The 14,372-nt window shown below is 34.6% G+C and overlaps 1 protein-coding gene across 4 annotated transcripts in view; it reads right to left on the bottom strand.

The window, feature by feature from the left end:
- DCC (DCC netrin 1 receptor) overlaps window positions 1-14,372 on the bottom strand; it is a 1,150,608-nt gene that overhangs the window by 601,059 nt on the left and 535,177 nt on the right. For all 4 annotated transcript variants that reach the window (XM_045042312.1, XM_045042313.1, XM_019815281.3 and 1 more), the window contains exons 4-5: window positions 8,549-8,699; window positions 7,220-7,356 (exon numbers count right to left, since the gene is read on the bottom strand). In XM_045042312.1, coding sequence (XP_044898247.1) covers window positions 7,220-7,356; window positions 8,549-8,699 — 288 coding nt within the window. The remainder of the gene's footprint in view (window positions 1-7,219; window positions 7,357-8,548; window positions 8,700-14,372) is intronic.

Below are 14,372 nucleotides of genomic sequence, written 5' to 3'. Positions count from 1 at the left end.
AAACCCAAAGTCAACCACAGGAAGAAAATTGGAAAGACCATAAATACTTGGAGACTAAAGAATGAATGGGTTAACCAAGAAATTAAAGACAAAATTAAAAAGTCAACGGAAGCCAATGAAAATGAAAATATGACAGGCCCAAATCTCTGGGATGCAGCAAAGGCAGTCATAAGAGGGAAGTATACAGCAATCCAGGCCTTCATAAAGAAGGAAGAGAGGTCTCAAATACACCACCTAACTTTATACCTAAAAGAGCTGGAAGAAGAACAGCAAAAAAGCCCAAAACCAGCAGAGGAAGGGAAGTAATGATTAGAGCAGAAATCAATGATATCAAAATTAAAACAAAACAAAACAAAAAACAGTAGAATAGATCAATGAAACCAGGAGCTTATTCTTTAAATGAATTAACAAAACTAATAAGCCCCTAGCCAGATTAATCAAAAAGAAAAAGGACCCAAATAAATAAAATCATGAAGGAAAGAAGAGAGATCACAACCAACACCACTGAAATACAAACAGTAATCAGAGAATATTATGAGCAATTATATGTCAACAAATTTGGCAATCTGAAAGAAATGGACAAATTCCTAGAAACACATAAACTACCAAAACAGAAACAGGAAGAAATAGAAAAGTTAAACAGATCCATAACTAGTAAATAAATTGAATCAGCAATCAAAAATCTTCTAACAAATAAGAGTCCAGATCCTGATGGCTTTCCAAGGGAAGTCTACCAAACTTTTAAAGAAGAGTTAATACCTATTCTTTTGAAGCTGTTCCAAAAAATAGAAATGGAAGGAAAACTGCCAAACTCATTCTACCATGCCAGCATTTCCTTGATTACAAAACCAAAGACCCCAATAAAAAAGAGAACTACAGACCAATTTCCCTGATGAACACGAATGCAAAAATTCTCAACAAGATACTCACAAACTGGATCCAACAATACATTAAAAGAATCATTCACCACAATCAAGTGGGATTTATTCCTGGGATGCAAGTCTGGTTCAATATCCACAAATCAATAAATGTGAACATCACATTAATAAAAGAAAGGATAAGAACCACATGATCCTATCAATAGATGCAGAGAAAGCATTTGACAAAACACAGCCTCATTTCTTAAAAACAAAACAAAAAACCAAAACTGTCAAGAAAATAGGGATAGAAGGATCATACCTCAAGATCATAATGACCATATACTAAAGACCCACAGCTAATATACTCAATGGGGAAAAACAGTGCAATATTACTCAGTGATCAAAAGAATGAAATCTTGCTATTTGCAACAATGTGGACAGAACTAGACTATATTATGCTAAGTGCAATAAGTCAGTCAAATAAGACAAATATCTTATGATTTCACTCATATGTGGAACTTAAGAAACAAAACAGATAAACATAAGGGAAAGGAAGCAAAAATAATATAAAAGCAGAGAGAGGAAGACAAACCATAAGAGACTCTGAACTACAGACAACAAACTGAGGGTTGGGGTAGAGGGATGGAGTAAATGGGCAAGGGACATTAAGGAGGACACTTGTTAGGATGAGCACTGGGTTTTGTAACCAATAAATCACTAAATTTTATTCCTGAAATCATTATTACACTATATGTTAATTAACTTGGATTTAAATTTTAAAAAAATACAAAAAAATGAAGGAAAAAAAAGAAAGAAAAAAAATAAATGGTATAAAGTAAAAAATTGTAAAGGTCAGGGGCCCCTGGGTGGCTCAGTTAGTTACACATATGACTTTGGCTCAGGTCATAATCTCACAGTTTGTGAGTTTGAGCCCCATGTCGGGCTGTGCTGACAGCTCAGAGCCTGGAGCCTGCTTCAGATTCTGTCTCCCTCTCTCTGCCCCTCCCCCACTCACACTCTGTCTCTCTGTCTCTCAAAAATGAATAAACGTTAAAAAAATTTCTTTAATTCTAAAGGTCATAAACATTGTTTATTTCATTTCAGTAGCCCATAATTTCTTACCAATGACTATTATTTAATGTCTGATCAATATAAATATACAAAACATTATGACTTATGTAATTTAGGGAATAAAAATGTGAATGCTTAGTTAATGATACTGTAGAATAACTTTTTGTTCATCAGCTTTTTGACTATAGGATACTAATACATTTATTATCATCATGGCACTTAGAAAAAAGTACAGGGGTGTCTGGGTGACTCAGTCAGTTGAGCATCCGACTTCAGCTCAGGTCATGGTCTTATGGTTCGTGGGTTCGAGCCCCATGTCAGGGGATTTGTGCTGACAACTCAGAGCCTGGAGCTACTTCAGATTTTGTGTCTCCTCCTCTCTCTGCCCCTCCCCTGCTCACAGTCTGTCTGTCTCTCTCTCAAAAATAAATAAACATTTAAAAAATTAAAAAAAAAAAAGAACATATCTGTGTGAGCTTAGCATGCTGTATGTCAGTAGAAAACCATTCTGAACACATTCCTAGAGGATGAACCCATAGGTTTCTGTCCCCAAAGCAAAAGTCTTAGGCAGGCAAAACACCTGCCCCAAAGGATTTCTTTTCAGAGGTGTTTTCTTGGGAGAAGTATAAAGTCAAGTACCACATGGAGTGATACGTGTTACTTACAGTGGCAGGGAAGAGGATATGAGAACTCTTAGATCTGGTTACAGGTTATCAATTATGTGCAAAGGACTGATCTAATAGACTTTTTTATGTTCTACAAAGCCAGATTATGCTAATTCTAACCAACATTTCTCTAGAAAGTTGATAAGGCAAATAATTGAGAAAACCTATACACAAAGGTCCACTGTTAATAGTGTATATTGTTTATTGCTGCAAACAGCTTTAAAAATAATTCTAGAATCCTTTTGAGAAAGCTCAAGACTGTTTTCATTTTGTCACCAATGTTAGATCCCATGGCTTCTCCTCAAGAGCGAATTTTCCACCCATCTCCTTCTGCATGTATATGGACAATGCACAGGGTTTGTCCAAGGCCAGACACTTCATTGGTTAAAGATCCCATATCTTTTTAAAGTATGCATTTCTGCATTGATTCAGACATTGAATCAATCTAGGCCTAAGGTAAAGCTTAGAAAATAAATCAGGCAAATCTCCTGAATGTTTATTAAGGGTGATTATAATTCTTGAGCCAGAAAGCTAGTTATCTGGGAAATAATAATGGACAGAATACCATTCTTTAGTTCTTTTCTGAAAAACAAAGTTTAAAAAAATAATCATAGCACTAGTGCTTTAAACAGAATATAACACTGTTCAGAATTCCTCCCTCTGCAATCTCCTTTTTAAGACTTTGCCTGCCACTTACTCAGGTTCTGTCTTTTATGAGAGCAAAGACTATCAACTCTTCATATCTTCACAGATTCCACGTAAACATACAAAATTGAGGGGTAAAAAAAACATACTCAAAAGGCAGGCAATTCACTGGGGGCAATTAGGGCAATTGATTGTATGAATCTGTAATTACACTACAAACCTAATGAAGCCAGACCTCAAACCTTTTGTAGGTTTCCCAGAACCTAGTGCAGTCCATGTACTCAAAATGCATCCACCAATGCTAATTGATGAATATTCTAATAGATCATAAACATTAACATAAATGGTTATTATTAGGAATTTATTTATTTATTTATTTAATTTATTCATATGCACTTTAAATAAGTTGTCCTTAATCCTGTCTAATACTGATTTCCCCAAGAGGTTTAACTATTATGGAACTCTTTAAAAAATGTTTATTTTTTATTTTTGAGAGAGAGAGAGAGAGAGATATGGAGAGTGCACAAGCCAGGGAGGGGCAGAGAGAGAGAGAGAGGGAAACAGAGAATCCAAAGCAGGTTCTATGCTTTCAGTGCAGAGCCTGATGCAGGGCTCAAACCCCCAAACTGTGAGATCATGACCTGAGCTGAAGTCCAAGACTTAACTGACTGAGCCACCCAGGCCCCCCTATTATGGAACTTTTAATATCCACTTTATAGTGTAAATTCTTTAAATATATTTAATGTTTATTAACTCTGAAACTCTTGAGGAAGACCACAGAATTTCTCTTGTTGTGTACAAAATGATATCATACTTAAATAGTCTTAGTTCAACCAGGTTCACATTCAAAGCCAGTCTAAGTGCAAAAAAGAACCATGATTTGAAAGGCAAAACAAAAGCCTGATAAAATGCATTATTAAAGCTTATAAGCACAAGCTTGGATTTCTTGCGGGATTTTATATTGTGAATAATTTACATTATGGTTAAATTCTTAAAACTGATGAAAACTATTTGGATAACACTGATAATGAAGTTCATTTCTTTTCATCTTTTACTTAAAAAAGGAAAGTAATAAATTACATTTTCTATATAAACTTAGTCCTGCAGGATGAGCTTAACTTTGTATCAGAATAGTCAATGACTATATCAAAGGTTTTATTATATCAACGCTTATTTTTAGCCTGGGTAGATGAGTTAAATAGAATTATGATTATCTCCTGAATTAAGGCATGCCTTCTATAATAGTTATAGATCATACTAGGTCTGTGGGAGATCTTTAAAATTTATACCCTGGGGCATCTGGATGGCTCATCGGTTAAGCGTCTGACTCTTGATTTTATCTCAGGTCATAATCTCATGGTTCATGAGATCAAGCCCCATGTCATGCTCTGACAGTGTGGATGCTTGGGATTCTCTCTCTTCCCCTCTCTCTGCCCTTTCCCCATTCACGTTCTCTCTCTTTCAGAATAAATAAACATTTAAAATGAATGCCCGTTACCAAGAAAATTAAAAAAAAAATTCCCAAGACATAAACACAACTGCATTTTTTAAATTAATAATGCTTCTAATTTATAGATGCAACATGTAATCTATAATGAGATTTTTGGAACTAGAGTGATTTATTTAGAATAAAATTTGAGTCTAATAGCAACAAAGCCAGCATCCATAAAGAAAACTATGTGATACCCTATATAAAATGTAAAATAAAAACAAAAAATAGAAACAACAAAATATATACACAAAGAGACTACACAGCACAGTTACTCTTCTTCCTATATAAAGAGTTCCTGCAAATAAACAAAATAAAGATGAATATTTTAATAAATATATGAAGGTCGGGGCGCCTAGGTGGTTCAGTCGGTTAAGCATCCGACTTCAGCTCAGGTCACGATCTTGCGGTCCGTGAGTTCGAGCCCCGCGTCGGGCTTTGGGCTGATGGCTCAGAGCCTGAGCCTGCTTCCGATTCTGTGTCTCCCTCTCTCTCTGCCCCTCCCCCATTCATGCTCTGTCTCTCTCTGTCTCAAAAATAAATAAAAACATTAAAAAAATTAAAAAAAATATATGAAGGTCAAAAAGATTGATAGGTAACTCACAAAATGCAAAATGCAAATGTCCAGTAAAACTATAAAAAGAAACAAATTTAATAAGGATGCAAATTAAAACAAAGAGACTCTATTTTATAAAGTTGTTAGGCAAATATTGGGGCATGGAGAGAAATGTATTCTTTCAGAGACAGGCAATTCTTGCATTGCTGGTGTGGGTATGAACACTTTTTGTGATAATTTTCCTTAGGATATAAGCAAATAACTGACAAAGATACAGAAGAATAATCATCAAAGTGTTTTTGGTGGTGTGTGTGTGTGTGTGTGTGTGTGTGTGTGTGTGTGTGTGTCTATGGGTGTTTAAATAGAACATGGAAACAAGATAATGCTCAACAATATAGAACTGGAGAACATACACATATACACAGGAACACACAAAAGAAGAAGGTATGAATGTCAGTGTGTGTGTATATATGTATGACCCTACATATATTTTTTGGCTAATTTCTCAGAAATCCTAATTTATATGCATTTGGCTTAGATATCAGTATGAAGCATCATGTGTCTAAATACTGTGTATTAATTTGATATAAAATCTGATCTCATATATTTGCAATTATAAGTTTACCTATAATCATTATAAATTCTATGACTGCATTTGCCTTATGATCAGCAGTATATATTACAATATAATTTCTATATAGCCATCATGCGTTGCTATACTTTGATGTTACAAATGTAAAAGTTCTTTGTTACACCAAAAAACTTCCACATGAAATGACTACATTAAATTGCTACCATTTTAAAGACCAGCTGATGTTTCAGTTAGAATAATGCTATCTCTAAAACCAAAGAATTAAAGTCCTTTGCTTATTCGTAGTTTAATATTTACAGTTTGATCAAAGAACAAACAACTCCATTGTCTCACTCTCACATACATCATTACCCTATCTGAAGATGAAAGCACTTTCTGAATAAACTTTAAAGCCAAAAAGTAAAATGGATAGAATAATATTATGATGCAGGTTAGCAGATGCACTAGGCATACCATATCTTTTCATTTCTACTGAATAACTTTTAAAAAGTCTATGATTTTTCCTAGGCTTTTTACAAGGTAAAAAGATTTATTCCAGAGGCAAAAATCCAAAGACTGGTAAACAATTTTTGCTGTTGTTACAGGAAAAAGCAATTGGAATTCAAATGTTAAAGCACTTTCTCCAAATTACATGATTCAAATGAAACTGACTAAAAACAATCTGGGGTAGATGATAAAAGAGGTGTTTGAGTACGTACCCTATATAACAATTATTAATTTGCAATGGTATGAGGTAACCCTACCTTTCTGAATAATATGTAACATCCGTGCCTCTTAAATTTCTTTAAAGATTCTTTCTATGAAAATTTTCCTGAGATGCATTTGATTTTAATGGTTCACTTTCAACATCACATCTACAGTATTTCCATATTAACAAAACAATCTTACCAAGACATTTGAATTTAATGTCAGGGACCCTGTCATCTCAAGTGATATCTGACTTTTCCACTCCAGTGCATATTGTTTATACAATTTCTCTCATTCATCCCTTCATTTACTTTCCCCAGATAAAATATTTGGGAATCTCCCCTTTTATATTTAACTCTTTTGCTGCTTAAGACATTTGTTTATTAATAATTTTTCATAGGTTTCAGTTGTATCATTGGAATAATTGGACTAAAGAATGATGCATCTGGATTTTAGTCAATGAGCAAGTATTCAAACACTGCATTCAATCCCTATGCAATTAATCAAAGTAGAGAAAGGACATGTGTGAAACACTGGGACTTCATAATTTCATACTAACAAGCACAAGAGGTAATTCAGGAATAAGCATTTAAAGTGTCACAGTGATGCATTTTGAAAAGGGCAGTGTAAATGAATCTTGAGCCATTGACTTACCCAAGACCGTGAGCTCTGCAGAGGCACTAATATTCTCATTTTTATATGTAACAACACAGGTGTAAGTTCCACTATCATCATCTGTCACATTGGAGATAAGCAGATTGCTTCCACCCAGTAAAGAATACTTTTTGGACCTGAAAGACATAGGCATATAAAATTAGAAAGCAGATTAATGTAGGGATATTTAGGTGTATACCAGGCAATGTACTCAGAGGTTTAAATAAACTCCACAAAAGATCAAATTATCAAATTAGAAAGAGAGTCTATTTTATGAGGCTTTGATAACATCACATTTATTGATCAAAAATCGATTCAAGGTAAACCAATCCCACTGGAAGGCAGTGATCAAAGAAATTAAACAGATTAAACTTGGAACCAAGCTTAATACTGAAAAGAAATTTACAGATAATCTGGCCCAATTCTCTTATTTTGGATTTGAGGACCACAAGTACCAGAAAAGTGATTCCCCACAGTGGAAGGCAATGTCTTGTGTCCTGACATCCAATTTAGTAATCTTTGTACAAAGCCACATTTCATTGTGTACCAGGAATATCTGGCTGCATTCAGAGAACACATTTGACATGCTAAAGCTACAAACAGATTTCTCACATGCTTTCATATTCTCAGAAGTATAGTGACACCACACCATATAGTGTTGTTATAATATAGGTGGGAGGTGAAAGTTATGGTCTATCAACCTCTCTCATCATAGAAAACAGAAGTGTTAAAAAGGAGTACACCATACCTCCAAATCAATAAAATTAATTTCTTAAGTGAAATCCATTTAATCAAAACGTTTCAGACTAAGCGCTCCATTCTATTAAGAGTTTACTTTCTAACTACGCTTTAATATGAATGTCTACTAATTCAAAGCCAGCCATGTTCTCCTTTTGTTTTATCTTAAATATTTGTTACATCTGGAATATGAAAGGTATAACTGGACCTGAAAAAAAATCTCACAGACCCTATAATGACATGCTATATATTTCAAGTCAGAAAATTTTAATTTCTTAATAAATATTTCACTATACCACTTCCTTAGGATGAGATTCTCCAAGGTATCTTTGCTGAATATTTTTTGGACAGTGTTATTTCAACAGCAACACTGGCTTTCTGAACTTCTTTTCTGAATTGATCTCATGGATTTTGACTCTGTCCTCCATCTCTTTATCCCAGTGGATAAAAATCTTCTGTATATTGTATAATGTCAAGGAATGTGGGAGGAAATCAATTATCATTAAAAACCCTAGTATTTCTAGGTACCTTTAGCAAATGAGAAAGATAAACAGTGACATATACTTCACAGAAGTCTTCCATGTGTAATACCTGAGTTGGACGACTTCCTCTCCTCGTAACCAGGTAAAACTCGGGGGAGGATAGCCAGAAACACAGCACTCCAGGATGGCATCTTTTCCTTCAATGGCTACTACATTGGATGGTCTTTGCAAAAAATACAGCTGCCTATGTAGTCCTGGATCTGTGGAAAGAAAACACAGGATCACATATTTTTATGAAAAGCACTGTAAAGATAAATGATGTAGCTTGAACCAATTTTTTCCTAATAAACACTCTGATAGGGAGGAAGAAAAGAAAACAATGAAAAGATGCGAATGAAACTTATAAACCATAATCTTAAAAGGCTTTTCCATCCCCAGTTTCTAGGATCATGCTAGTAGAATATTCTTAGCAGTTGATGACATCACAGTATAAGGCAAAAGGCAAAAGTTTGAGGCTACTAGTCACTCGTGTGGGCTGCACAATTTCTCAGTTTCTCATTAGAGAACAAGACTATATTACCAGTAACTTTTCTAAATGTCATCACTTGACACTTTCTGATATGTTCAGTTTGTCTGCCACTAATATCTATTCCACTTCTTCTGCTTTGTCCATTGCTTCCGTGGCTGTCAGGACGATGTTAAACAACACACAAGCATTAAGAAGATAGAACCTAGAAGGTACTAAAAAAAATCTGCTGTCTTCAAAACAGAGCTTACATTAAATTTTGTTTTGTATAGCAATAAGTTTGGCTGTTTCTAAGCCTTCTGCTTATTTTTAATTTCTAACAACATCCCAAAGCATTTGTCCCTAGAGCTGAGACTCTGCATAAAGAGTTCTTTATCTTTCTACCTAGCCCAAAGCATTTTCTAGGTCTATATATCCAACGTTATCCATTTGTTCTAGCAGGTAACTAAAAAAAGTATCTATTCAACCTAAAAACTCATTCCATTCACCTTAGAACTCATTTGTTCCAAAGTTGCTAAAATTATGTCAGATGGAATAAGAAAAAAAAGTACAAAATCCTAAGCACAAGGTTCAACACAGTTAAGAGAAAATTCTGAGAGTTAACAGCTTCTCTTCCATCTCCCCACATATTCCACTCCTAATCCCCGGGACACACCAACAGCAGTCTATGGTTAGGTGAGCTTAGAGGAAATCCTCCTTGCCATGGTGATACATCCTCTGACCTGACCTGCTGACTAAATTTCTATCACTCAAAGTTTATTTAAGATAAGATGTATTTCCACATCACTATTAAAATCCACATCCCCCTATGGAGATTTGGTTTAGGCTATTTTCAACTACTAATGCATTAAATTGAATTAGCATGTAATCTGTAATTTTTCAAACTCAAAGCACAGTCTTGAAGCAAAGAAAATGAGGCCATGTAATCTTAAAAACTAGGATTGGGGCAGATGGAGAATTGCCAGGGGAGATTAGAACCAACTGTGTCATAGTGTGAGCCATGGAGGAGCAGAGGGGAAGTGAGGTAGGAGGAGACCTGGGGAACATTTTAACATCACTGTTAGTCTTCCTTGGCCTGACCCAACTCCATACAGCTTGATCACAGGTTAATAAAAGAATATCAACTCTGTAGTTAAAGGTTGGAATAGTAATTGTCATCTAAAGTACTGTGTGTGAAGAAAGAGAAACACTATCTGTCTTCTCACATCAGTTTCTGGTTGTTACAGCAACAAAAATAAATACTTTCACAATGAAAATATTGAAAGAATTTTTGAAATGTGTTAATCCTTATTAAATCAATATTGTAGAAAAAATGTCTCAAAACTTTAAAAAGATTGCTGGTGGGATATATCATTTCCATTTTTGAAAGTGACTTTTCAAATCAAATGAAAATAGTTGGAAGGATAATGTTGCTTAACAATAGATTTCCTGAAATAGAAGTTTCCTAAAATGTACATTATAAATAGCTATCTTAATAATGGAGTCCTATCTATCAAATACTTTACTTCTATCACCTGTACCTCAGTAGAAATGTTTCAGCTGCATATACTGTATAATACTATATACTGTTATGCACACACACACACACTAATTTTATAATACTATAGCATCAAGTAAGATCTACTTAATTTGATCTTATAGCTAAAAGAAAAATTTAGTTAGAGCCTATGTGCAATACTATTTATACATTAAAGAACCAAAATTCAACTCAGCTATTATACTTTATTTTATTAGAAAACAAACTCATTCAATACAAAATGTTTTTATTTTTTTTATTTTAATTTATTAAAAAAATGGAATAGTAGGGAGTTTCCATATACCAGTTCCCCATTCCCAATAGTTGCCCCTATAATTAACAACTTGCATGAAGATGGTACATTTATTACAACTAATTAAGTGATATTGATATATTATTATAAACTAAAGTCAATAATACACCTTAGGCTGACTCTTTTTGTTGTATAGTTGTATGGGTTTTGACAAATGTGCAATGTCAGTATTCAGCATTACAGTATCATATAGCTTCACCACCCTAAAAATCCCCTAACCTTCATGTATTCATTCATTTCCCACCACCCCTATTTCAAATCCCAGGAAATCACTGGATTTTCTACTATTTCTCCAGTTTTATCTTTTCCAGAGTATCCTGTAGTTGGAACTCTATAGTATATAGATTTCTCACATTGATTTCTTTCACTTAGTAATATCCACTTAGGGTTTCTCTATGTCTTTTGAGTGCTCAATAGTTCATTTACTCTTCTTGCTGCATAATATTCCATTATATGGATCTACCACAGTTTGTTCATCCATTCACCTATTGAAGGAAAACTTGATTGCTTGGTGATTATGAACATATCTGCCATAAATGTGTATTTGCAGATTTTTTCTGGCCATAACTTTTCAACTTAATTGGGTAAATGGCTTGAAGAGTGATTGTTATAGTGTATGGTAAAACAATGTTTATCTTTGTAAGAGACTCCCAAACTGTCTTCCAAAGTGGCTCTGCAATTTTGCATTCCCACTGGCAATGAATGAAAGTTCCTATTGTTCCTATCCTCATAAGCATTTGGTGTGGCCATTTTTTTTCATTTTAACAGGTGCCTAGTATTATAACTGTTCCAACTTGCAATTCCCCGATGACACATAATATTGAACATATTGCATATGCTTGGTCTCCATCTTTTAGTTCCTCTTCGGAAGGTGTCTGCCTATTTTTAAAATTGATTTGTTTGTTTTCTTATCACAGAGTTTCCACTGCTTGTATATTTCAGACACAAGTCATTTTATCAGATTGTGTTTTGCATATATTTTCTGTATGTGGCTTGTTTTTGCTTTCTCTTAACATTGTATTTTGCAGAGCAGAAATGATTAATACTACAACTTGTCAATCTTTCCTTTCATGGGTCATTTTATAGGTCTAAAAATTCATTGTTGAACCTAAGTTCACCCAGATTTTCTCCTATGTTGTCTCCTAGAAGTTTTTATAATTTTGCATTTTACATGTAGGTCTATGATCTGTTTTAATTTTTTGCAAAAATGTATAATAAGGTCTGGGCCTAGAGATTTTGTTTTATTTTGTTTTGCATATGAATATCCAATTGTTCCAGAACCATTTGTTGAAAAGACTATCCTTTCTCCGTTGGCTTGATTTTGTACCTTTGTGAAAGATCAGTTGACTTTATGTGGGTCTATTTCTGGGTGCTCTGTTTTGTTCTATTGATCTGTTTGCCTGTTATTTGGCCAATATCACACCATCTTGACTATTGTACCTTTACAATGAGTCTGATGTCAAACAGTGTGCATCCTCAGACTTTCTTCTTCAGTATTGTTGTCACTATTCTATGTCTCCTGTCTTTCCATAAAAACTTTTGAATCAATTTATTGAGATACACAAAATAACTTTAACTCACTGCGATTTTGTCTTTATCTTAAAATATCAATAGTTCAGGCATCACTGGGCTCATATTGCCACAAAATAACTGCTATTACCTTTTTAGACAGAGCTTGTATATTCCAGATGACTTCAATCTCTGCCTGCCCCATTTCAATTATGTTTATTATCTTTGTAGCTTCATTGGAGGCATTAGTGTTTGTGACCTGATGATAGGTATAAAAATGTCAGCTATTGCCTGATAAATTTGGTTTTATTTTTTCATTCTCTATAAATGTATAACCCAATAAAGTCTAAGATTATGGAAGTTTCCAAAAAAAGCAAATAGAATTTTAAAATTTTTTTTAATGTTTGTTTATTTTTGAGACAGAGAGAGAGAGAGAGAGAGAGAGAGAAAAGCATGGGTAGGGGAGGGACAGAGAGAGAGGGAGACACAGAATCTGAAGCAGGCTCCAGGTTCTGAGCTGTCAGCACAAAGCCGGATGCGGGGCTCAAATCCACAAGCAGCGAGATCATGACCTGAGCCAAAGTTGGACACTTAACTGACTGAGCCACCCAGGCGTCTCAGCAAAGAAATTTTTTACTAGTAAATAGCTTCCTATGTTTCACAACATTGTGATGAATTAAATATGATCACCAATTTTTTTAGTTCCTTCAATCCAGAATGGAGGGTCTAGTTCCCTATGGTTTAATTCTGGCCTGACCCTATGTTGTGCTTCGATCCATACATTATAGATCCATAGATTATGTCATACTATATGAACTCTGGAGCTAAGGCCTCAAGAGGTATTACAGTTTCTTCCATGACTCTTTCTGAGACTAGCGTCTTAGTCTAGCCACCTGAAGAAGACACATGACAGATAACTGAGTTAAGTTCCCCCAAGTCAAAAATGAGTACCAACTGACAGATGTTTGAGTTAGGCCACCTTGAATCTTCCACTTTTGCCAAATGCACACAAGGGAGCCAAAGTGAAACCAGCAGAGGAATTGCTGAGATATACCACAGGATTATACAAGAAAATAAATTGTTTCAAGTCACTAAATTTTAGACTGGCTTATTATGTAGCAACAGATATTTGCCTTATTTTTCTTCTCTAAAATTTGATTTTTTTAAAAGGGTGTCAAGAAAGTAGATTTACATTTTTAAATTAGGGAGGATAGGGGCACTGGGGTGGCTTAGTCGATTAAGCATCTGACTTTAGCTCAGGTCATGATCTACGGTTCATGGGTTTGAGCCCCACATCGAGCTCCTTGTTGACAGTGCGGAGCCTGCTTGGGATTCTCTCTCTCCCTCTCTCTCTGTCCCTCCCTCACTCATGCTGTCTCTGTCTTTCTCAAAATAAATAAACTTAAATAAATAAAAGAAAGTTTAAAATAAAATAAAATAAAATAAAATAAAATAAAATAAAATAGGGATGATGGGACACCTGCATGCTTCAGTTGGTTAAACCTCTGATTCTTGCTTCAGCTCAGGTCATGATCTCATGGTTTGTGAGATCAAGCCCCATGTCAGGCTCCATGCTAAGAGCATGGAGCCTGCTTGGGATTCTTTCTCTCCCTCTCTCTCTCTGTTCCTCTCCAACTTGTGCATGCACATGGGCTCTCTGTGTCTCTTTCCTTCTCAAAGTAAATAAACTTGAAATGAAATGAAATGAAATGAAATGAAATGAAATGAAATGAAAGAGGACAGAGGTACAATTGTCAATACTATTTTTGTGTGATAGAATCATAGGTGATTTTTATTTATATCTTTGGATTTCCAAAGCTTTTTATAAGAACATATATTAGTTTCAGTGTACACAGTTATGTTAAATTCTGTTGTTGTAAGGTGGATGACAATTACACAAGGAACAAAGAAATTATAAAAGTAAATGATTAAGACACAAGGCACATATTTAAGAGCAGATGAAAGTTTTCTCTCTAGGCTCTACAATAGTATGGATAGAAAAGCCCTGGAAAGAATAAACTTGAAATTCCAGGTCATGACTTTAGTTGACTAAATTGATTTTAAGGGGC

Source organism: Felis catus, chromosome D3 (genome assembly GCF_018350175.1).
Source record: "Felis catus isolate Fca126 chromosome D3, F.catus_Fca126_mat1.0, whole genome shotgun sequence".
Taxonomy (NCBI): Eukaryota; Metazoa; Chordata; class Mammalia; order Carnivora; family Felidae; genus Felis; species Felis catus.
This window is presented reverse-complemented; position numbering and strand designations above follow the sequence as displayed.